Source organism: Salmo salar, chromosome ssa05 (assembly GCF_905237065.1).
Source record: "Salmo salar chromosome ssa05, Ssal_v3.1, whole genome shotgun sequence".
Classification (NCBI taxonomy): Eukaryota; Metazoa; Chordata; class Actinopteri; order Salmoniformes; family Salmonidae; genus Salmo; species Salmo salar.
In genome coordinates, this window is record NC_059446.1 from 63,711,399 (window position 1) to 63,737,757 (window position 26,359).

At 45.3% G+C, this 26,359-nt stretch overlaps 1 protein-coding gene across 15 annotated transcripts in view; it reads left to right on the forward strand.

The window, feature by feature from the left end:
• Nucleotides 1-26,359, forward strand: part of LOC106605391 (regulating synaptic membrane exocytosis protein 2) — a 215,777-nt gene that overhangs the window by 50,753 nt on the left and 138,665 nt on the right. For 9 of the 15 annotated variants that reach the window (XM_045718553.1, XM_045718551.1, XM_045718558.1 and 6 more), the window contains exons 3-5: nt 678-909; nt 2,625-2,636; nt 13,054-13,346. In XM_045718553.1, coding sequence (XP_045574509.1) covers nt 678-909; nt 2,625-2,636; nt 13,054-13,346 — 537 coding nt within the window. Of the gene's footprint in view, nt 1-677; nt 910-2,624; nt 2,637-13,053; nt 13,347-24,847; nt 25,573-26,359 lie in introns of those variants that run through there. The other 6 variants (XM_045718561.1, XM_045718565.1, XM_045718559.1 and 3 more) reach the window with 5 other exon arrangements.

Sequence of the window (26,359 nt, forward strand, 5' to 3'; positions counted from 1 at the left end):
TTGTTGCTGTGAAAAACAGATTTGATGTGTTCTTTCCACTGAAGTGTGGGCATTGACATTTGGAGGGCTGTATTAGCTTACGTCTCGGGCCCCGCCCTGAAATAGAAACACAGGTACAAATGATTCATTAAACGCCGGGAACCTGAGTAAGTGGAATTAAGTTAGGCTTTTAAACTTGCGATGCAAACTCTATACCTTCCTACCTGGCCCGCCTTGTTTCAGTAAAGATGGGTGCAGCTCTATGTGAATGGAGAACTATCGTGACAGTACAACAAAATGCAATACAGAACATACAAACATTTCTCTGACAGTTGTGTGTAACAAACTGTAGGTTATTTGGTTGACAAAACCTTTTGGTTACACTTTCTATAAGTATACATAATCAAGGCCATTATAAAACATGTTCCTCATAGAAAGTGTTCCCTGCATTTCTCTTAGAAAGGAATCAGAGGTACATATGTCGCTTTGCTGTCTACCAACACTAATGGACTTCACACAACATCCTGCAGTTAGCTACAGCACAAAGACATCTGAAATTACTTCCTATCCCCTGAAGTGCATTGTTATACTCTGGCAAAAGTAGTGCACTTTAACGGAACTAGGGACTAGGGAGCCATTTAGGATTTCTGAGCTGATCTTTTCCTAACTGTGCTCCTCTCTTGCTTCCTTCCTTGCAGGAAGCTGCACCAGCAGTTTGAGAGCTACAAGGACCAGGTGAAGAAGATGGGGGACGATATAACCCCGCAGACAGGGACGACAGGAGAACTTCAGAAGAACCCCAATGACTCTCCTACCTGCGGGATTTGCCACAAAACCAAATTCGCTGACGGCTGCGGCCACCTCTGTTCATATTGTCAAACGAAATTCTGTGCTCGGTGCGGAGGACGAGTGTCTCTGCGGTCAAATAAGGTGAGGAGGTTAAGCCTAGCTACCTCTGTTTGTCTGTGTCTATGAACGCACGCACGCACACACACACACACACACACACACACACACACACACACACACACACACACACACACACACACACACACACACACACACACACACACACACACACACACACACACACACGCATACCTGGAAAAATGTTTTGTAGTACCTAATCATCCCCAGCTTACAATTGGCTCATTCATCCCCCTCCTCTCCCCTGTAACTATTCCCCAGGTCGTTGCTGTAAATGAGAATGTGTTCTCAGTCAACTTACCTGGTAAAATAAAGGTAAAGTAAAAAAATATATTTAAAAAATTGAACTCTTGTAAGATTACAGTGAGAAGGTGGAAGTAATTTGTCAATACAAAGCGTTTTATACAATCCCATGCAGGCCAGTCCAGTCCAGCTGTCGCAAGAGAGTGTTTTTTTGCTGCTACTGTCTCTCTTGGGTCCCAAAAATAGCCTGACTAGTACATCCATTTCTGTCTCAAATCAAATCCTCCACTGGGTTATGAAACATTAGTGTGAAATCAGAAACTGGGCCTCAAGCCAGATACAGACAGTGGTGCAGCTCACAACACATCCCTACTGATGATCTATACCATATACCAACTCCTACCAATGTTTCTCCCATTCATATTCTCTGCATGACTGTGAATGGGGTGAGGGATGATTCTAGATGCAGTGATTTCTTCTGGGCTTGTTTTTAGCTTGGCGTCAGGTAGCCTAGTGGTTAAAAGTGTTGGGCAGGGCCTCCCGAGTGGCGCAGTGTTCTAAGGCAGTGCTAGCTGTGCCACCAGAGATTCTGGGTTCGAGTCCAGGCTCTGTCGCAGCCGGCCGCGACCGGGAGGCCCATGGGGCGGCGCACAATTGGCCCAGCGTCGTCCGGGTTAGGGAGGGTTTGGCCGGCAGGGATGTCCTTCTCTCATCGTGCACTAGCGACTCCTGTGGCGGGCCGGGCGCAGTGCACGCTGACACGGTGGCCAGGTGTACGGTGTTTCCTCCGACACATTGGTGCGGCTGGCTTCCGGGTTGGATGGGTATTGTGTCAAGAAGCAGTGCGGCTTGGTTGGGTCGTGTTTCGGAGGACGCATGGCTCTCGACCTTCGCCTCTCCCGAGTCCGTACGGGAGTTGCAGCGATGAGACAAGACAGTAACTACTACCAATTGGATACCACGAAATTGGGGTGAAAAATAAAACTAACATCTTTAAAAAAAAAAAAAATGTTGGGCCAGTAGTCGAAAGGATGCTGGTTTGAATCCCAGAGTCCATGTGCCCTTGAGCAAGCCACTTAACCGTAGTTGCTCTGGATAAGATGGTCTACTAAATATGTCAAATGTAAATCTCTTGCTTTACCACTGGGGGGAGCGTCTCCCCTGGAGTCTCACGACAGCCCTAAATCTCATGGCTGCTGTGTATTACCATGCTGCTCCAGTGTCTTACTAACTAACCTTGTTGTGAAATCCTCCTACAGAGTAAGCCTTGATTTATTATTATGTGACTGAGTATTTATGCTTGGTGCCGTCCAATACCCTCATTGTCGGAATGCGATGTGTCAAAGTGTACTAATGTCACTCACAATCTTTCTCCCCGTTCCTTTCTTCCTCTCTCTCTCTCTCTCTCTCTGTCCCTGTCTTCCACTCCCTCTATCTCTGTCTGCTGCATTCCTGCTCTCATGGAATTGCAACAGGAGGACAAAGTGGTTAGCAAATCCTTTTCCAACCTTTTGCTCACCTCAACTAAGAAAAGTCTGAATAGAAGCATCACTCCTTCGCCCCCATAAGATACTTTGCGGACTGTAATATACACATACAGTACCCTGAATACATGATTTTTGACCAATCACATCTGTGAGTCAATCATATCATGTTGAAGGCCAGACCAAAATGGAACATATAAAGTATATGTCAGAAAATATGTTTCGGTATCTTTGTTCCATTTTCAATGCAAAGTTTGTACCAAATCCCTGTCAAAGTTTCCCCTTAACAGCTATGACTGAGCTGAATGAGCTGAGAGTCCACCTCCACTGGACCTTCTGTCCGTCGGCTGCCAAGGCTGCCTGTCTGTCTTTGTTGTTGACTGATTATGGGTGGAGGATGGGTTTCCTCCAGAGTTGTAGCCTACAGATGGTGTTGAGTGTTGGCTGTGGGCTGGCAGGAGGCAGCAGCAGCAGTAGGGTTGGGACAGTGTGATGAGTAGCGGGAGTGTTGGCAGATCTGCCCTGGGATCAGATCAAAGGATAGGAGGATAGGCCCACTGCTGCCCTGCCCACTGTTAGCCTGATATTGTAGCTATCTGTCTTCTAGGCCATGAAAATACATTGGTTGCATCCCAAATGACACATGCAGCTAAAGTATTTGAAAGGAAAACAGTTGTTATTACTGGTCTGGAGGTGGAGGAGGTACAGTAGAGGGATGGAGATGGAGATGGATGGATGGATGGATGGTGGGGGTGGAGGTGGAGGTGTACATACGTTCAGTAGATGTGCTGCTGTCTCAGCCAGAGGAACATTGTTTACACAGACACTGCCTCCCCTGTATCTAGTTGCAGGGCTCCAAGCCCTCACGGAGCCCTCAGGGCCAGCTGATCCAGGAGTTTGGTTCCCAGACAGGGCTGGATGACCAGATAGATTTTCAACCCAAGGAGGGTGATGTCACTGGGGGCCCGACCGCTGGGCCTCTGAGGGCAGGGCCCATGGACCTAAAGGATGTCTCAAATGGCACCCTATTCCCTATATAGTGAACTACTTTTGACCAGAGCCCTACACATGTTGGACACAATAAAGCCCTTTCATGTTTACACACACACGCCACGTGCACACAGACTCACACACAACACTTGTCAGAGTCTCGTAATAAGAATAGATGTTATGTTATTGCAAGTTCATTAACTTAGACTATATAGCTCAGTTGGGGAGGTTTTGGTCAGCCCATCCACCTGCAGTAGCGTGTCACGTCTGAAAGCTTGTGTGTCAGTCAAAGAGGTGCTTGTGGTGGTGGTGAAATCTGTTCTTTTTCCATCAGTATTCTCTTTCCTTCCCACAACCAGTGGCAGCCGTGATGAGAGATCTCTTGTTCTGTGAAATGGCATCAATATTTACACGCCTCAGTGTCTGGGGCCTCTAACAGAGCTGTTGGACACTGGAATACGATAGGACAGACTTGCTGCTGAGAGTTTCACAGAGAGGCAGGAGAAGAAGCAGGAGTGAAGATTTGAGATGGATTTGAGCTACATTAGACTGAGCCCTGGGATGATTTATTTTCTTATTTAGTCTAGTATAGCCTATCAGACTCATGGTTATGGCAATAAAATATGATATTTTGTTATATATCTTTGCTTGATATTAGCCTACAGTAAAGAGGTGAATGACATCCAGTCTGATAAGACAGTACTGAGGGCCTTTATGTGCAACCTATCCAGGTCAGTCTAGGCTCGGCTCAGCTGCTACACAGTAGACAAAACTTACACCAGGAAGGATTTTGGAGATATAGATAGAGCCTTTGAAAGACATACTGTGCACTATGTACATTTTTTGAACCCTCAGAATCCTTCTCCCTCCTCAGTCATTATAGTAGGACTGTTCAACATTTCAATTCCTCTGATGTTGCTAAACAAATGCCTCAGGAATCAACAGTCTCCTGAGACCAAGTCATTCGTGATTAAAGCGACTTTTGAGGACATCACATGTGCTGTGGTGCTCTTGGGTCTCAGCTCTCATTCACTCTGCTGCAAACGAACAGAACTCACACTTATTGGATCTTTCTGGCCTCATCAATGTAAAAATAGCCTAATATTCCATTTAATTTAGAAGAGCCCGTTGTTGTGGCGCATCAGAAATAGCTTGGTGAGTCCCTGAGCGTCACGGGCGTGGAACGGCACACATTGGATTCTTTGAGCACAGTTGGGCCGCCCAGCACCACGGGGGGACGCGCTGCATTTATAATGAGCTCGAATAAGCCTCGGTAGCGGGAGACTCACACCCGCATCTATTAGTAATGAAGACTTAAAACTAGTAGGCCTAATACAGCGGCGGTAAAAACATGATTGCACGTTTTCTTGCTCACTCTTGCACATCTTTCCTCCCACGAAGCTGCTTCTATATGCTTCTTTTTTTGTGTGCCGCGTTTCAAAATTGGAATCCTTTACTGCATTTATGAAGGGGCTGTATCGTTTTCTATTTGACATCGTGGCAGACACGTATTTTGTTATTTTCTGTAAATAATCTGTTTAGAAAATAATTATGGTTGGAACATAAGACTGTCTGACTGGGTGGTATTATTTGCAGCCTGGACAAATCACATACATGATTAGCATCGCGTAACCTTCACGCGGGCTACATTGAGCAGAGCTAGCTGCCTGCCTGTTGTCCGACCAGGTACTGTCCGCGGTGCTGAACGGTGTTGAAGGTCGGCGCCTCAGTCTGTCTCCTCCTGATTCTACTGCACGCTGCCCCGTAACATTTACACCAAATTAGGATTACATACGTTTTTTTTCCTGCACGGACACGATGCTTCCCGTCGTTACCATGGGTAAGCTAAATGTAAAATGGATTGTCTTGGCTGCAAGTCATTCAATACACTGGGCTCACAATCAGCCGTTTGGATACTGCATTTACAATGCACATGTCGGCTATAGACTGGTGTGCACTGTTTGCATAAGTAGTCAGAGTATTTTAATGTAGATGATAATGCGACCAATGATGAATGAATTCTAGGCTATTATGAATGCCAACATGTTATAAACACCTTGTTATAGTCTGGTAGTCTGAACACGTTTATATGGATTTTTTAGTCTATGTAGTGCTCATGTTCAGTGAAAGTTCTCATTACATCATGTTCTCTGAAATTGTGAATATATATGGTATTTTCTAAAATGTATGTGAAACAGTGAACAGCGCTTTGATAAGCCGACTTTGCATGCCAAATGCTTAAGTAAGACCAAAAATAGACTTTGGCTTTGTAAATAATGTCACAGGGCTTAGGGGGGTCTGTGAAAGACATCTGCCATCTCTCTGTGTGAATCCAGTCTCTCCATTTCTCAAGCCGCTCTCATCTTTCTCTCTCAAGTCTTTCTGAACTTCGGTAAAAAATAAAGGGGCATACATTTATGCATCAAGTCTATTATTATTACCGCGCTCCCGACACACTAAATTTAGAACCTCATTAAAATGTAATGCACCACGTGCCAGACAGTGTTTGAGCATGTGAGAGTCGGCTCTTCTTTCACCTCTATTTAGGCTACACGGTTTCATGAAATATACTTTAATAAATGTTTCCCTCTGTCTTTTTGAGATCTTTACACACACCGATTTAGAAGAATGTGGTATATTTAATCTTAGATAGGCTATATATCGTTTATCACACGTTTTTAATAACACACATAAAACGTGTGGTGCATGGGGAAAAAGGAGTGCCGAATGATTGAATATGTTTCCGACACAGTCGATTCAAGTGCAAACTCAGTTTCAAAGCCAAGATCTTCCCAGACATGTTCCCTTTAACAATGAGTTTTTAATGAGCTCAGTTAAGTTCAGGCCAGGTGAACTGGGAGGGAAACGGGCAATATGATACCGATGACAGTCTATTCACCATCACATTAATATTTGACCATGACGCACATCTCTTTATAGTATGTGATATTTTTGTTCTCTGAATGCTATGAACAAGATACAGTAACATCTGATGGTTGGGAATGCATTTAGTCTGAAGGATATGAAACCAAGTATGTGTTTTTGTCTCCGAAAGAACAGTGACTATTTTTACTCAAGTAATTCTCTTAATAGTTAAAATGGTCACCATGGTATTTTCATTGTCCTATAGCTTCGAAGTTTGATAATATCATGCTCCCCTCAACTGTTTTGGTAGGATGCTGTTGTAGTGTAGTGCTGCTTCTTGGCCACAAGAGAGCGCTCATTGACTGAGTATTGGCTACTGGAACATATGCATCAGAAAGAGGTGATTGTCTCCTCCCTCCCCTGTTCATTTTACTTTGATGTAGTGTAGCGTCACAGGCTTGACAGCTAAACACAGCTCAGCACAAACTGGGATAGCTGAAGGCTGCTCTCCATCTTAAAGGAGTTTCAGTCAATGCTGTAAATCGTCTCTTAGAAAGTGATGAACATACACTAGATTGGTCATCGAAAGCACCACCACAGCACCACCCTTGAAAAAGGCTATAGCAGTGTTTTTCTGTAGAGATTTGCAACACACGAGGTTGTCTGAACGCTAGGCATGCACATCTTAGATAGAAGTCATTGATTCAAGTCCAGATGGATTAGATGGAGTAAATAGATGGAATAAAATATGGAGTATAATATCTTTGTATGGGACCAAATGCGAAAGATGATAAGGATGTATGAACCCACCTTGAGTTTAAATGAAAAAACATTAGATAACAAATGACATATCTGTCTAAACAGCTTGATGGGACCCATCGTAACCTGATACAAAACATCAGTAGCATACAGTACCTATGCTCCAGCACACATCAGTAACCGAAAGGTCGCTGGTCTGAATGGCCAAACTGGTAAGATGGAAAAATCTGCAGTTCTGCTCTTGAGTAAAACTGAAGAGAACAACTGCTCGCTGGGCGTCAGTTAAGGCCGCCCCTCCACACCTCTCTGTTTCAGAGGACACATTTCGGTTGAAGGCATGCAGTTGTGCAACTGACTAGGTATCTCGCTGAGTAAAGATTTTTACACTATTTTAGCTGAACAGCGTACCACTTCAAATCATTTTTTTTTTTATTGGTCACATACACATGGTTAGCAGATGTTAATGCGAGTGTAGCGAAATGCTTGTGCTTCTAGTTCCAACAGTGCAGTAATATCTATCAAGTAATCTAAGAATTCCCAACAACTACATAATACCCACAAATCTAGCAAGTAATCTAACAATTCCCCAACAACTACCTAATACACACAAATCTAAAGGGGTGAATGAGAATATGTACATATAAGTATATGGATGAGCGATGGCCGAGCGGCATAGGCAAGGTGCAGTAGATGGTATAAAGTACAGTATATACATGTGATATGAGTAATGTAAGATATGTAAACATTATTAAAGTGGCATTATTTAAAGTGGCATTGTTTAAAGTGACTAGTGATCTTTATTAAAGTGTCCAGTGATTGGGTCTCAATGTAGGCAGCAGCCTCTCTGAGTTAGTGATGGCTGTTTAGCAGTATGATGGCCTTGAGATAGAAGCTGTTTTTCAGTCTCTCGGGCCCAGCTTTGATGCACCTGTACTGACCTCGCCTTCTGGATGATAGCGGGGTGAACAGGCAGTGGCTCGGGTGGTTGTTGTCGTCCTTGATGATCTTTTTGGCCTTCCTGTGACATCAAGTGCTGTAGGTGTCCTGGAGGGCAGGTAGTTTGCCCCCAGTGATGCAACTGTTGTGCAGACCTCACTACCCTCTGGAGAGCCTTGTGGTTGAGGTCGGTGCAGTTGCCATACCAGGCGGTGATACAGCCCGACAGGATGCTCTCGATTGTGCATCTGTAAAAGTTTATCAGGGTTTTGGGTGACAAGCCAAATTTCTTCAGCCTCCTGAGGATGAAGAGGCTCTGTTGCGCCTTCTTCAACACACTGTCTGTGTGGGTAGACCATTTCAGTTTGTCTGTGATGTGTACACCCAGGGACTTAAAACGTTCCACCTTCTCCACTGCTGTCCCTTCGATGTGGATGGGGGGCTGCTCCCTCTGCTGTTTCCTGAAGTCCACGATCATCTCCTTTGTTTTGTTGACGTTGAGTGAGACGTTGTTTTCCTGACACCACACTCCGAGTGCCCTCACCTCCTCCCTGTAGGCTGTCTCGTCGTTGTTGGTGATCAAGCCCACTACTGTTGTGTCGTCTGCACACTTGATGATTAAGTTGGAGGCGTGCATGGCCACGCAGTCGTGGGTGAACAGGGAATACAGCAGAGGGCTGAGCACACACCCTTCTTACATAGGTATTCTTCTGTCCAGATGGGATAGGGGAGTGTGCAGAGTGATGGCGATTGCGTTATCTGTGGACCTGTTGGGGTGGTATGCAAACTGAAGTGGGTCTAGGGTGGCCGGTAAGGTGGAGGTGATATGATCCTTGACTAGTCTCTCAAAGCACTTCATGATGACAGAAGTGAGTGCTACAGGGTGGTAGTCATTTTGTTCAGTTATCTTTGCCTTCTTGGGTAGAGGAACAATGGTAGCCATCTTGAAGCATGTGGGGACAACAGACTGGGATAGGGAGCGATTAAATATGCCTGTAAACACACCAGCCAGCTGGTCTGCGCATGCTCTGAGGACGTGGCTAGGGATGCCGTCTGGGCCAGCAGCCTTGCGAGGGTTAACATGTTAAACTTACCTTAAAACCCCATACCATTTCATTACTTTCCCGGGACAAACCGGGAACTAGACAAAACCTTCAGGGGACCATGACACAACATCCAAAGAACGTCCTAAAAACATCCTTGGGGACGTTCCCTGGACAAACCGCGAACTAGCCAAAACCTCCAGGGGACCATGACACAACGTCCCAAGACCATTCAGGGGACATTCAGGAGACCATGACACAATGTCCCAAGAACATTGTAAAAAGGTCCCCCAGAGAACATTCCCTTGGGACCATCATTCAATATCCTAAGGACTAGTAAAATAAAAGTCCTGAGAACGCCCTAAAAAGGTCCTGACATGATCGTCAGTGATGTCCTGTGAACGTACAGGGAACTAGACATCGGTCCCCCAGAGAACGTTGCCCTTGGGACTATCATGCAACGGTCTTAGAACGTTCTCAGAACATCAGTGGGATAACGTCGCGCAAAAACCCTTAAGGGACCTAATGGGAACGTCGCCGAATGTCCTCAGGACGTCCCTTGTTTGCTGGGACATTTAGTGGGCTACATATGCCATTTCTATTCCTCCCCTATGTTTGGAGCACTAGGTTTTTTAATGTTCTATATTTGGGTGCAGGTTCAATGACTATGAAATGTGCAAACACAGGGAGAAATGGCCCAGCCTGGGGGGGGCTGGCCCAGCCTGGGGGGGGCTGTCCCTTCCTCTCCCCTTCCTCCCCCACACCCGTCCCCCTGACTGCACTCAGCCGTGAAGAGTTAGGCAGTGGGGAAGGAGGGAGGAGGGACTGCAGTCTGGCTGCAGTGAACACACCTCTGGCAATCAGTACAGCTGCTTGACCTGTGTGTGTGTGTGTGTGTGTGTGTGTGTGTGTGTGTGTGTGTGTGTGTGTGTGTGTGTGTGTGTGTGTGTGTGTGTGTGTGTGTGTGTGTGTGTGTGTCTGTGTGCGTGTGTGTATTTTGTATGTGTATGTGTGTTTGGTTTAGTGACTATTACAGATGCTAACAGTAGTCTGTCAGAGTGGGCCAAACTGACGCTCTCTGCTGCATCACTGGACGGACTGTTAGAGTGCACATGCTGTGTGAGTGTGTGTGTGCTGACACCACTTCTATATGACTGAGGAGTATGGCTTCGACCTAAAACCTTATCATTGAATCATCTCTACTGTGATCAACCACTGCTTATATTTTTCACCATTTTCACTTTTTAGTGCATTAGTCATCCAGGTTATGTTTAGGTGCAGACCAGATGCTACACCATATAGTCCTGTATAGGAACGCTGTGTGAGGCGGAGCTAGGCTTAGCATGCCCTGCTCAGTATTCATTTGGCCTATGTGTGTATGTCTTCCTGGTCTGTTTTGGAATACTAATGTACTATTAGGTATGTGCTGATGAGATAAAAGAGCCCTCTGCATGTACATTCTGAAGCTCAGAATGTGGTTCATTATTATTGGCAGATTGGAGAACTGACTCTATGTAAATTGCACTTGTGGGCAGTAAATGAGTAGGTCACGTCGTGCCATGCTGGCTGATGTACAAGGCTCTCTCTATCTGGGAAAGAACTGGGCTATGTTAAAACACTTCTTAGGGATGAGGATGTGCAAGTAGAAATGCTGGTGTGCAAAAGAGCAGAAAAAAAAGAAAAAACAAATATGGGGATGAGGTAGGTAGTTGGTTGGATGGGCTATTTAAGGATAGTTGCATTTCAAAGATGGTGGTAGAAAAAAGAAGAAGAAATTATTGTTTTTTTCCATTGTATTTTCTTCTACTAGATCTATTGTGTTATATTCTCCGACATTCAATTCACATTTCCACAAACTTCAAAGTGTTTCCTTTCAAATGGTATCAAGAATATGCATATCCTTGCTTCAGGGACTATGCTACAGGCAGTTAGATTTGGGTATGTCGTTGTAGGCGAAAATTGAAAAAAGGGGGCTATCCCTAAGAAGTTTTAAGCACAGAGGGATATTGGAGTAATGCGCAGGAAGTGGGACCTGGTGTGGAGGTAGCGTTGTAGCGTGTGCGTGCGCATGCTTGTGACTGGTATGGAGGTTGTGTTTGTGTGTGTGCATGCGTGCGTGCTTGAGAAGTATGGAAGTAGAGTGTAGCCCCCGCCTCGGTGGTTCAGACATCTGATTGTCTGGGGTGGTAAGGAGACAACCTCTCATTGGTCATGCCATGGCCTTCCGAATATGATAAAAAAAAAAAAAAGTTACCATTATTTAACTAGGCATATGACCCCCAGCCAGTTAGCCAACCAGTTAGCCAACCAGTTAGCCAGCCAGTTAGCCAACCAGTTAGCCAGCCAGCCACTAAGTCAGTGGAGGGTTGTGTAGTGTGCTGTGTAAGCCCAACCCAGCCAATAGTAATCACAGTAATGCACTCCAGTACTGAGTCAGCTCAATGCTCTGACTACAGGACCAGGGCCAGAGTCAGGCTATAGCTGGAGGACACTGCTGCTGGGTTGAGTGCAGCTGCCTGCCTGTCTACTGTACGTCACTGCTGTCAGTCAGTCTGTCAGTCACTGGCCATCAGCCTACAGGCTGAGTTCCTCATGGACCTTGATGCCCTGCACCATACTCCCTCAGAGAGAGAGAGAGGCGCCAGGCAGCTCAGGTGGCTGCCCATTTCCTCCTTTCCACTAGGCATAGCTCCTCCTCCAGACTAGGGAGGGTGGTTGTTAGGGGAGAGTGAGGCTGGATGAGCTGCGTCTGAGGCGGAGTGATCAGGTTGCATCCCAAATGGCACCCTATGCTAAATATGGTGCACTACTTTTTGATCAGGGCCCATTGTGCACTATGTAGGGAATAGGGTGCCATTTGCAAAGCAGGCCAGGGCTTTGAGGGCGGCTGTGCTGCGTCTGAGGTGGAGTGATCAGGGCTTTTGTCGGCTCCTGGATTTATGAGGCTAATGTAGAGGGAGGGGGCTGCAGATCACAGTTAGTGCTACTTCCTCTGTAGAGCTGCTGAACACAGTCTCTCTCCATCCCTCTGCTATGCACACACAGCTGTATTAAACAGTAGGGCTGCAGCTAGCTTCCTATTTAGATTCAGTTACTTACAGTATTGTGCACCACAAAGTTAGTACCATAGAAATAAAATCAACCATTAATGACTCTGTAACCACACACTACCAACCCATTGACTTGAATGGGGATACAAATTCTAGTGATTTTATTTTGAAGGCTGGTACCCCATATAAGCAAGTGGTGTAAGTATGTACACTCTTAGAAAAACATGTGCTATCTAGAGCCTTAAAGAGTTATTTGGCTGTCCCTATAGGAGAACCGTTTGAGAACCGTTTTCCACAGAGGGTTCTACATGGAAGCAAAAATGGTTCTACATGGAAGCAAAAATGGTTCTCCTATGGGAATGGCAAAAGAACACTTTTGGAATCTTTTTTTCTGAGAATGGAGGGGGATGTAGATCATATGAACTTCAGATTCCTCATCATACTCACAGACTGTCCAGTGAACTCAACATTATGTCCTCAATTAGATATGGTCCTACAAACAATCCTAATATTCTCTTCCTCCTAAACACTTGCCCTAAGGCTACTGTATGTGTATGCAATAGTATCAAATCATTCATATCCTCATCTGTATATTTACAGTGTTTCCTACAACATCTAGCAGGTCAAAGTATCCTTTTTTTAATGATACTTGGCACGTCTCCTCTAGGGGTTGATCCATTCCATGACTCTTTTCATTGTAGTTCATTGCTGTAAGCCCACCACCACCACCATCCCCACCACTGCAGATATCTAACCCCCTCTCTCCTCTGTGTACAGGTTATGTGGGTATGCAACTTGTGCCGAAAACAACAAGAAATCCTAACCAAGTCGGGGGCGTGGTTCTACAGCAGCGCCGCAGGGCCACGGGGCGGGTCTGAGGGCCTCAGGGGTCGACGTCACGAGGAGGCCCCCCAGGAGAAGAAGGCCAAACTGCAGCAGGATCTCCTCTACCAGGGGCCCCCAGGGGACGTATCAGCAGACAGAAGCAGACCTCCCGGGCTCCCCAGACAAGGCTCCCTCAACAACGGCTCAGGGCTGAGGCACTCAGGTCCAGGACAGGACATAGACAGGTGAGTCCAGTGTGTGTGTGTAAGGTTGTGTGTGTTAAACACATTTGAACAATTCCCTCTGGGATTTGAGCTGGATTAAACATTTTGATCTTTATTGTGGAGGAAAACTGTCTGTTAAAAGTGAAACCTGTTAGAGGAGAGTGGGGTAAGTTGAGCCAAAGGGTTAGTTGAGCCACCCCTTGTTTCTAGGAAACCATACACAAAATGAATAATGTGACCAAATATTTAGTATGTCATCATTTCATGGAGTTTGTGAAGGAAGAAACCACATGGAAAATTGATAAGGAAGTTAGGTAAAAAAAAACGGATTTTCACAAAGTCAAATGAATTTATTGTGTTATAGGTTTCATGATGCTTGCATCTAAACCAAATAAGATAGTTTTAAGATGGTTTTATACGTCAGTTAGGGTCTCTATAAGCTTCAATATGAGGTCCTAAACCTAGCATGAAAGTGCATCCTTCTAACTGTGCGGGCTAATATTGTCAAAATGTTTGCCTTTTTGGGGTAAGTTAAACCAAGGGCCACCATACACCATACAAATTCTGATTCTATTTAGTCCGTTTTAAGAATAATATACATAGTATTTTTGCAATGTGTCATGCCTATAGCATGAACTCAGGAGTGCATTTTTATTGTTACAGAGCAGACATCATCATGTCCTGTGTACACAAATGTAAAACAAGCAGGGGTCTAGCCCCCCCTTGAAGTTCTTGAAAGAGCAGCCAAGGAAGTGAGATAAAGGAAGAGGTTCATTTGAGCAGCAGCAAGGGATGAACAAATAGACTGAATGACACTGAAGAGGTACATGGACAAAAAAAACATGAAAATGTACCTGTGCGAAACAGAGGCAATGATAGACTAGCAGAAGCACACAAGGTCTTATCTGATGACATGGAATCTGAGCTTGCTAAACATAGTAAACATCTTGAGGACCAGTTTCATGGGCTTAGTATCCTCAAATGCAGAGAACTTGTCTATGAATTGGCACATCGAAACAACATCCCTGTCCTAGACCAACTGGTCAAGAAATGGAAGGGTAAGTGATATTGAACAATTTAGGCATACTGTTGAAGTCATAAATGTCGTGTCTTTGGCATCATTAAAACTGAAGACTTATTTATCAAATAACTCTCTGTAATTATTATTACGCGATTAAACTGATTAATCATGTAACTGTAATTAACTAGGAAGTCGGGGCACCAAAGAAAATATTCAGATTACAAAGTTATAATTTTCCTAATATAACTTTCAGATATTTTAATATCTGATCAATTAGTCTTTGAATTAATGAATTATTATTTACCTCACGTTAGTCTCATTCCAAATGTCGTAAATTGTTGGTTATCTGCATGAACCCAGTCTTCACTATGAGTCATCCATACATCAATTGTCATAAAATCATTTATTTACTAACTAGGTAATTCACAGAAATGCATAACAAACAGTACATATGGTTACAAGAAATGATAGAGGAATGTGCCCTAGTGGGCTAAACCGGCATGGCGGCTTGTTAGACAAAAGGGGAGTGGGGGGTCAGCTGAGGAGACACTCCAGAGTTGAATATTATAACAATTGAAATGCTAAACCTTTGCACATGAATGCTAACTCATTCGGGAACAATTGCAATCAATATACATATTTACGCTCAGTGCGTCGTCGAGATCTCTGTTGAAAAATGTGTTTCTGTTGGAAAGTCTGTCCGCCCTCTCTCTCTCTCTCTCTCTCTCTCTCTCTCTCTCTCTCTCTCTCTCTCTCTCTCTCTCTCTCTCTCTCTCTCTCTTGGTTAGAATGGATAGTTCAGAGTGACATTCATTCATGTCGTTATAGAATAGATGTTTCGGCGGTTGTCGGTCTTCGCGTTCAATGATACCGAATTCCTAACTGCAGACTAGTAATTAATATCAAAGACTTGTTCTTATTCTGTCGGTATCGATAGTCTAAGAGTTTAACCACGTGGTATGCTTAAAAGTTCAGCAAGACAACTGCATGGTCTGCAACCTTTAGCCATCTCGTAATTGAGGTAAGCTTGGTCTCCTCTCAAACCTTGGCCCTCTCGTTATCGAGGTAAGCTGGTCTCCTCTCAAACCTTGGCCCTCTCGTTATCCAGGTAAGCTGGTCTCCTCTCAAACCTTGGCCCTCTCGTTATCGAGGTAAGCTGGTCTCCTCTCAAACCTTGGCCCTCTCGTTATCGAGGTAAGCTGGTCTCCTCTCAAACCTTGGCCCTCTCGTTATCGAGGTAAGCTTGGTCTCCTCTCAAACCTTGGCCCTCTCGTTATCGAGGTAAGCTGGTCTGGTGATAGAAAACCTAGGTGGGGGTTTTATTCGGGACATAGAAAAAGGCTGTCTCATGACGCCAGGTCCTGTCTGTGCCCCTGGGGGCGTGCCAATGACTTAGTGAAACTTTAAACAGAAATACAATTCTCTCACGTTAACATCATTACATAGCATCCCATCGTCTCACAAATAGCTTCATCCTTATTCATTCATTTTATACAACCATTAGATGTAAGTCTCATACCTGAGACTCTTCTATAAACATGGTTATGGTAATGTGGCGGTATTGTCTCTCATGAGTTTCACAAAATTGTACCAAACGGACCAGTTCGTAGCTGAATTCTTCACCGGTCTTTTATACCTTCTCCAGAACATAAATGTCGTTCATTTCTCCAGTTCTGTGAGGTGGAAGAAATTCCTTTGTTCTCTCTATAAAACTCACTCTCTCTCAAAACTGTGGCCATGAGGAGAGGATCTCCTCCAGGAATTTACGACCTCTCTTACAGAGCATGGTGAAAGGGGTATAGAGAGGGAGAGGGGGATGGTGCTCGCTGTACCCAAAGAGGGCAACATCATGACATAAGTTTACATACACTTAGGTTGGAGTCATTAAAACTCATTTTTCAACCACTCCACAAATTTCTTGTTAACAATCTATAGTTTTGGGAAGTCGATTAGGACATCTACTTTATGCATGACACAAGTAATTTTTCCAACAATTGTTTACAGACAGATTATTTCACTTACAATTCCCTGTATCACAATTCCAGTGGGTCAGAAGTTTACACTAAGTTGACTGTGCCTTTAAACAGCTTGGAAAATTCCAGAAAATTATGTCATGGCTTTAGAAGCGTCTGATAGGCTAATTGACATCATTTGAGTCAATTGGAGGTGTACCTGTGGATGTATTTCAAGGCCTACCTTTGCTTGACATCATGGGAAAATCAAAAGAAATTAGCCAAAACCTCAGAAAAAAATTGTAGACCTCTACACGTCTGGTTCATCCTTGGGAGCAATTTCCAAATGCCTGAAGGTACCACGTTCGTCTGTACAAACAATAGTACGCAAGCATAAATACCATGGGACCACGCAGCCATCATACCGCTCAGGAAGGAGACGCGTTCTGTCTCCTAGAGATGAACGTACTTTGGTGCGAAAAGTGCAAATCAATCCCAGAAAAACAGCAAAGGATCTTGTGAAGATGCTGGAGGAAACAGGTACAAAAGTATCTATATCCACAGTAAAACGAGTCCTATATCGAGATAACCTGAAAGGTCACTCAGCAAGGAAGAAGCCACTGCTCCAAAACCGCCATAAAAAAGCCAGACTACGGTTTGCAAGTGCACATGGGGACAAAGATCGTACTTTTTGGAGAAATGTCCTCTGGTCTGATGAAACAAAAATAGAACTGTTTGGCCACAATGACCATTGTTATGTTTGGAGGAAAAAGGGGGAGGCTTGATGCTCTACAACATTCGCAGAGTACGACCCTGCCTCACACAGGAAGCGGCGCAGGTCCTAATCCAGGCACTTGTCATCTCCCGTCTGGATTACTGCAACTCGCTGTTGGCGGGGCTCCCTGCCTGTGCCATTAAACCCCTACAACTCATCCAGAACGCCGCAGCCGGTCTGGTGTTCAACCTTCCCAAGTTCTTTCACATCACCCCGCTCCTCCGCACACTCCACTGACTTCCAGTTGAAGCTCGCATCTGCTACAAGACCATGGTGCTTGCCTACGGAGCTGTGATGGGAACGGCACCTCCGTACCTTCAGGCTCTGATCAGTCCCTACACCCAAAGAAGGGCACTGCGTTCATCCACCTCTGGCCTGCTCGCCTCCCTACCTCTGCGGAAGCACAGTTCCCGCTCAGCCCAGTCAAAACTGTTCGCTGCTCTGGCACCCCAATCGTGGAACAAGCTCCCTCACGACGCCAGGACAGCGGAGTTAATCACCACCTTCCGGAGACACCTGAAACCCCACCTCTTTAAGGAATACCTGGGATAGGATTAAGTAATCCTTCTAACCCTCCCCCCTTACACTCCCCCCCCCCAAAAAAGAAATAGATGTACTATGTTAAAGTGGTTGTTCCACTGGATATCATAAGGTGAATGCACCAAATTGTAAGTCGCTCTGGATAAGAGCGTCTGCTAAATGACGTAAATGTAATGTAAATGCTTGAAAGCCAAAGAACACCATCCCAACCGTGAAGCACGGGTGTGGCAGCATCATCTTGTGGGGTGCTTTGCTGCAGGAGGGACTGGTGCACTTCACAAAATAGATGGCATCATGAGGTAGGAAAATTATGTGGATATATTTTAGCAACATCTCAAGACATCAGTCAGGATGTTACAGCTTGGTCGCAAATGGGTCTTCCAAAAGCGTGTGTGAGCAAGGAGGCCTACAAACCTGACTCAGTTACACCAACTCTGTCAGGAGGAATGGGCCAAAAATGTACCCAACTTATTGTGGGAAGCTACCCGTAACGTTTGACCCAAGTTAAACAATTTAAAGGCAATGCTACCAAATACTAATTGAGTGTATGTAAACTTCTGACCCACTGGGAATGTGAGGAAATAAATAAAAGCTGAAATAAATCATTCTCTGTACTATAATTCTGACATTTCACATTCTTAAAATAAAGTGTTGATCCTAACTGACCTAAGACAGGGAATTTTTACTAGGATTAAATGTCAGGAATTGTGAAAAACTGAGTTTAAATGTATTTGGCTAAGGTTTATGTAAACTTCTGACTTCAACTGTATATTTAAGATATAAAGTATATTCGGAAAGTATTCAGACCCCTTGACTTTTTCCAGATTTTGTTATTCTAAAATGGATTCAATAAAAGAAAATCATCATCAACCTACACACAAACTGAACAATCAGGGGAGAAGGGCCTTGGTCAGGGAGGTGACCAACAACCCAATGGTCACTCTGATAGAACTCCAGAGTGCCTCTGTGGAGATGGGAGAACCTTCCAGAAGGACAACCATCTCTGCAGCACTCCACCAATCAGGCCTTTATGGTTGAGTGGCAAGACGAAAGCCACTCCTCAGTAAAAGGCACATGACAGCCCACTTGGAGTTTGCCAAAAGGCATCTAAAAGACTCTCAGACAATGAGAAACAAGATTCTCTGGCCTGAATACCAAGCATCACGTCTGGAGGAAAGCTGGCACCATCCCTTCGGTAAAGCATGGTGGTTGCAGCATCCTGCTGTGGGGCCATTTTTCAGCCACAGGGACTGGGAGACTAGTCAGGATCGAGGGAAAGATGAACGAAGCAAAGTACAGAGAGACCCTTAATAATAACCTGCTCCAGAGTGCTCAGGACCTCAGACTGGGGTGAAGGTTCACCTTCCAACAGGACAATGAGCCTAAGCACACAGCCAAGATAACGCAGGAGTGGCTTCGGGACAAGTATCTGAATGTCCTTGAGTGGCCCAGCCAGGGCCTGGACATGAACCTTATCGAACATGTCTCTAGAGACCTGAAAATAGATGTGCAGTGATGCTCCCCATCCAATCTGACAGAGCTTGAGAGGATCTGCAGAGAATAATGGGAAAAACTCCCCAAATACAGGTGTGCCAAGTTTATAGCGTCATACCCAAGAAGACTCAAGGCTGTAATCGCTGCCAAAGGTGCTTCAACAAAGCACTGAGTAAATGGTCTGAATAGTTATGTAAATGTAATATTTCAGTTTTTTTAATATTTTTTATATTTGACAACATTTCTAAAAACCTGTTTTTGCTTTGTCATTATGGCGTATTGTGTGTAGATTGATGAAACAATCAAACAATTTAATCAATTTTAGAATAAGGCTGTAACGTATCAAAATGTGGAAAAAGTCAAGGGGTCTGAATACTTTCTGAATGCACTGTACAATATTCCATACCCCCATTCCATGAATTCAACTTTGACCTACCAGCACAATCCCCCACTGTCACAGGACACTATCACCCACTTACCCCAAGATGGCTCAATTTACCCTGTCCCTATGCTCAATTGACCCCATACCCAGGGTAAGTTGTGCCAAGAGACCACTTTTTTTGGACAAGCTGTGTTTTCAAAACTGTTACGTTTACATGAATTCTAATTATTTCCAGGGATACACAACATCCTGAAATATATGTAGATATCTTTGTTAGAAAGAATACTATATTTCCGTTGACATAGTGGTGCTAAATAAATAAAAAATGACTCAACTTACCCCACTCTTGCCTATAGCAAGCTGTGTCATGTGGTTGGTTAGTGAGGGTCAGGGCCTGGGAAAAGTGTAGGGTAAAATAAAAATCATAAAAGCTATGGCTCCTAGCAAATGACTTATTTTTTGAGAACGGTAGACAGTTTGATCATACAGATGTGTACGCATGAGGCCCATGATGCAGGAAAGACACATGGACACCGCTACCTAAAATAAGTCCAGCATTGACACACCCAAACACACAGACACACACACACACACACACACGTAAATATACTAAAATACACCCACACACAACTACACATAAGCACAATACTGACACACAGACACACATGTACAAGCACACACCCACACACTATACTCCCACACTGGATGACTGGTGTCTTTCATCTTTCCCCTTAAGTCAAACTCAGCTAGAGGGATTCCCTAGCTGGTGAACTGACTGATGATGACTATAATACTGCATTCACTGTGTCTTCCTTTGAAGCAGCAGAAACCAGACATGCTGAAGAAGCCCTTGGCTGCAACTCATCACAATAACTAGATACACCTTTTGTGCTACTGTTCTCTAGGTATGTTTTAGCCAGGTACAGATAGTACAGGAAGATGTTGGGAAAGATCTTCCTGGCTGTATTATGTCACTGTTGTCACAAGGGAAAGTTGGAGACTGTACTGTTTCTTCCAAAAATGTACGCAAAATAGATCACAATCGTGATCTACATGTTTAAATAAAGAATACGAAAATAGACTGGCTGTTGGATTACACTTCTATGCTGTGCTTGTGAATCCTTTTTCTCTGTGCCATGGCTTGCTTGTGTCGTCACAGCTGATTTATTGTAATTCCATGAATGACCACACGGTGTCTCCTTCCTCTCTCCATAGTCCACTGACACGGAGCGAGAGCGAGAGAGAGAGAGAGACCCTGCACACATTTTTTCTAGTGCATCTCATACAGCAGAAATATGTTCCTCTAGTCCCCTCATTGTGTCATTCTGAGTCGGTACTCTGTAGTCCAGACCTGGGTTCAAATAGTATTTGTTTTCTATCAAATATTTACTTGCGCTCGATTGAGCTTGACTGGTGCAAAAGGAACCAACAGAATAGCCCCAAACATACAAAACCCTGCCCATCTGGAACTCTAGACAGGTTCAATCAAATGCTCATTGTATTTGAAGGAAAACGAATGCTGTTTGAACCCAGGCAGGTCTGGACGGTATTTCCAACAGTTCCATAACCCAGGGGTCAGTCATGGTGAGTTGCCCTGGGAGGAACAGATGTCCTCTTCCCACTCTCTCTGCTATCCTGCAATTCTGCCTCTCTGATCCTATCTGCCCCTCCCTGCTCCTTCCTGTCCTCCTTGCTCCTCCCTCCTCCTCTCTGCTCCTCCCTGCTCCTCTCTTTTCCTCTCTGCTTCTCCCTGCTCTTCTCTTCTCCTCTCTGCTCCCATCTCCTCCTCTCTGCTCCTCTCTTCTCATCTTCTCCTCTTTGCTCCTCCCTACTCCTCTTTGCATCTCTCTGCTCCTCTCTTCTCCTCCCTGCTCGTCCCTCCTCCTCTTTTCCTCTCTGCTCCTCCTTCCTCTCTGCTCCTCTCTTCTCCTCTCTGCTCGTCCATCCTCCTCTTCTCTTTTCCTCTCTGCTCCTTCCTCCTCTCTGCTCCTCTCTTTTCCTCTCTCATCCTCTCTGCTCCTCTCTTTCCCGCTCTTCTTCTCCCTCCTCTCTGCTCCTCTCTTTTCCTCCCTCCTCCTCTCTGCACTGCTCTCCTCCTCTCTGCTCCTCCCTCCTCCTCTCTGTTCCTCCCTCCTCCTCCCTCCTCCTCTCTGCTCCTCCCTCCTCCTCCCTGTTCCTCTATGCTCCTCTCCTCTCTTCTCTTCTCTACTTCCCCCTCTCTGCACCTCTCTGCACCTCCCTGCTCCTCTATGCTCCTCTCTTCTCCTCTCTGCTTCTCCCTCTTCACCTCTCTGCACCTCCTTGTTTCTCTATGCTCCTCCCTCTCCCTGTTCCTCTCTGCTCATCTCTGTTCCTCTCTGCCCACTGGAACAGGCTTCCTGATGGGAAGAGAGGGATTGTGGGCCGTATGTCGTGTTATCCGGTGCACTGTGGGCCCAGTGGGTGATTCACTCCACAGAGAGGCTTTCCACACACCACATACTGTACATGCAGCCACACACACACACACACACACACACACACACACACACACACACACACACACACACACACACACACACACACACACACACACACACACACACACACACACAGGTGGTGTGTTTCACTCGACCCCATTCCTCCTCCGCGCCTGTTCCTCTGTCGACCTTGTAAAGGTGTACCTGATGGGCCGCGTCCCCCCTAGTCCTTCACTGGGACAAACAAGCCTTTACCGTACTGTAGCCACTGTGGGGTTAGAGACACAACTCATTAAGCCTGTGTCCTCTCCCTCCCATTACGACCTTGTGTTGGGCTCTTTTTACTCCCAGACACACAGTAAGAAAAAGATTCATATTGACAATATTCTGCCCACTTGGCAGTTGACTGTTTGTCACAAATATTAAGAAATGTGATGGTTTTCTGCTTCTGGTGAAAAGTAGTGCACTTCTGGTCAAAAGTAGTGCAGTATAATGGGAATAGGGTGCCATTTAGGACATATTCAAACAGATATCGGAGTAGGACTCTGGGACCTGTCTAGCAGAGTATAATTTATTGAAACTGTTTTACCTTATAAGGTTTTAAAGGAGCAATGTGTAATAATAACTAACTAGCTGCTATGAAGCAATCTGCATTTTAACAATGAGCATTCTCACTGTTTAACAGAATTCAGCAAAATAAAGTTGTGTCACACACACACACACACACACACACACACACACACACACACACACACACACACACACACACACACACACACACACACACACACACACACAGTATCTCACAGTCAACAAAGACAGCTAGTTAATTCTGAGGTTGTATTTGATTACCAGCTAGATCAGGCTGTGGGATGTGAGCTCAGAGCTCACTGTGTTGTTTGGAGGCTCTCTCTCTCTCTATATTCATTGACTTTATGGCTGAGAGGGGGAATGGTAGCAGTGAACGATTCTGGCTTTGGCAGCGCTGAGTTCAGCGGTGACACAAAACCGGAAATGGCCTGTCTGAGAACTCAGGGGATAATGGTGATGATGTATAAAATAGAACTCCCACTGCATAATCACCAAAAAACACTTTCATTAATCTAAAGAATGTGTAAATGAACTCAGAATCTATTCCACTGAAAGAGAAAGAGGACAAACCCAGCTGACAGCCTGTTTATAAGGTGAAATAACTTCAGAAAGGGTCCCATTTATCTTGGTCTCGGAGGAGTCATTGAAATGAACACACAGATACACAACCTCCAGGACAACAAGGTAGTCAGGGTGTGGAGACACTGATGAAACAGCAATAATTAGGCTGGGATTAGAATATAATTACCTACTTGTGTTTCTCAAGGTTTCCCATATTTATTTACCCAGCCCCAACCTTGGCTCAGCCTCAACCCTAGTCCCACCTAGCCCCAACCCTGGCTCAGCCTCAACCCTAGTCCCACCTAGCCCCAACCCTGGCTCAGCCTCAAACTAGTCCCACCTAGCCCCAACCCTGGCTCAGCCTCAACCCTAGTCCCACCTAGCCCCAACCCTGGCTCAGCCTCAAACTAGTCCCACCTAGCCCCAACCCTGGCTCAGCCTCAACCCTAGTCCCACCTAGCCCCAACCCTGGCTCAGCCTCAACCCTAGTCCCACCTAGCCCGAACCCTGGCTCAGCCTCAACCCTAGTCCCACCTAGCCCCAACCCTGGCTCAGCCTCAACCCTAGTCCCACCTAGCCCCAACCCTGGCTCAGCCTCAACCCTAGTCCCAGCTGAGCCCCAGCCCCAACCCCAGCCTCAGCCCCCAGCCCAGCCCCAACCCTGGCTCAGCCTCAACCCTAGTCCCAGCTGAGCCCCAACCCTATACCCCAGCCTCAGCCCCCAGCCCAGCCCCAACCCTGGCTCAGCCTCAACCCTAGTCCCAGCTGAGCCCCAGCCCCAACCCCAGCCTCAGTCCCCAGCCCAGCCCCAACCAAGTTCAGCACATTAATATTGTATTAGTTAGCAGGACAAAAGAAACACAGCAAGCCAACATGAGCTTAAATCCAGCCCCTTACTTGTTATATTGGGGTCATGAAGGGAGATGGGTGTTTCCCACCCAAGCTAGTGGAGGTACCTGCAGAGAGGCATTACGGTGTGCCTGATAATACAGCAGCATGGAGGGCATAGTGAGTCCTCAGTCCTGTTTACCAAGTCACCAATACATCTGGATGTTTTGGGGGTTATGGTTTAAGTGACCTAATATTATTTTAAATCCACCTTTTATTCATCAAATGAACCTCTGTGTAAATGACAGAATAACTGTATGCTTGGTGTTTATTCTGATCGTTATATAAACCATTGATCAGAGAGAAGTGCAAATCACATCTAGGCATCTTTAGGCAATAAGGCACAAGGTGTGGTATATATGCACAGGGTGTGGTATATATGCACAACACAATGCGGAGTGCCTGGACACGGCCCTTAGCCGTGGTATATTGGCCATATATCACAAACCCCAGAGGTGCCTTATTGCTATTATTAACTGGTTACCAATGTAATAAGAGCAGTAAATATACATGTTTTGTCATACCCGTGGTACATGGTCTGCTATACTACGTCTGTCAGCCAATCCGAATTCAGGGCTCGAACCACCCAGTTTATAAAATTGAATATAACTTTCTTATACAGACGCTGTGCATCCATCCATCCATGCTGGCCTTCACTCTGTGTTAAAGGGCCCTTTGCTTAATGTCTGTAACTCCCATATGAGCGTGCTGCTCCCCTCTCCTCCCACTGAGGATCATCCAGTCTGATTTGTGAGTAAACTCTGTCAGACCCATTAGATTGGAATCCCTTCCTCCACCTTTTCTTTCTCTTCCCTTTCTCAGACTCTCTCCCCCTCTCCCCTCCCCTCTCCCAGAGGAAGTAGAATGCCTTGTCCTCCTCCCTTATTACTTATGAGAGCTGATGGTTGGCAGTCATATATGGCAAAAGCACTGACGACAGCATCTCTGCGCGCCCATGTATTGTATCTGCGTGCGCGGTCCAGAGTATGAGAAAGAGAAGGATACAGCAAGCGTGTGCGTGAACGAATGCTTGCGTGTTGTGTGTGTATGTATGTGTGTGTTTGTATGCGTGCTCTAATAGGCAGAGAGAAAGATGAGTTGAGTATGAGGCTGCCGCCGATGCACCGGTAAGTGAAGCTTGCTTTGCTGGAAGATGCCTCGCTGCTGCTTTTTTACCTCACCTCCACTGCAAAGAGATCCTGCTACAGCCCGATATATTTTGTCGGGTTAAGTTCGGAGCATTATGACTGTACATTCCAGCCTCGACTGCTTTTCATTTAAGGACTCTTTCTACCAAGATCAGGAGAAATATGGAACTTGATTGGCGTCTTCGCGTTTAATGCGTCCCTGGAGATAGACAGACGCGGGTCCGGACGGAGAGCGAGGCAGCGCAGGTGGATGTATTGTGTTTGAGGAAAAGGGCCATACTGAGGATAAAAGACACGAAGGAAAAAGGAGGAAAATGCAGTTTGATACATTGCGTCAATTTTGTAGCTCCGTTCTATCCCATTTTAATGAGGCTTTTACGCCGCCTCAGAACATTCTGCAGACGGAGCTATTCGAGCAGGCGTTGAGCAACATCGGGTGAGTGATTCCTTTGTAAGAATGTGTGATTTATGATGGGCTTCCCCCGTTGGTATGTCAAAGGAGCATTCGAAGAGAGGGGGTTTCGCTTATTGATCCATCCGCAGCAGGCTATGCGAAGACGTCGCCTTCCTTCCGGGGAGTTGCAGTTGATATTGCTCCTCGCAGAGAGAGATAGAGAGAGAGAGATAGATATATATATAGAGAGATAGAGAGAGATAGACAGAGATAGGGGGTGTTGTTGGATGGAACGGTCGTGAAACAATACAGCTAAAATGTGATAATGCTGAGATGTGTGTGTGTGTGTGTGTGTGTGTGTGTGTGTGTGTGTGTATTTCTGTCTCGATGTACCGCTGCTGCCGCATGTGTGTGCTGCCGTCATAGGCTGCTGTGCCTGCTTGCACGGATAACATTACGGTATGTCGTAATATTGCTCCAGCCTCGAATCATTTGAGTCATTTGTGACCCTCATTTTCATATGCTATGATATAGTAATTACCTCTATTCCTAACCCACACCAATACTGGATTCTTTCCCATGGCCATGTCAGCAGTTTTGTATTATCCTACAGTAACTGTGATTCTTGCTAAACACTGAAGATAATTAATGTAATTTACATATCATACATAATATTTTCGCTAAATAATCTTGGAAATTCAGCACAAATACTGCCCAACTTATACACTTATGCAGTGTGGAGGAATTCCTGTAAATGTAATAAAATGTGTGTGTATATGATGTACAGCAGAGAATGGGATGTAGTCTCTGGAAAGAGAAAGCGCAGCAG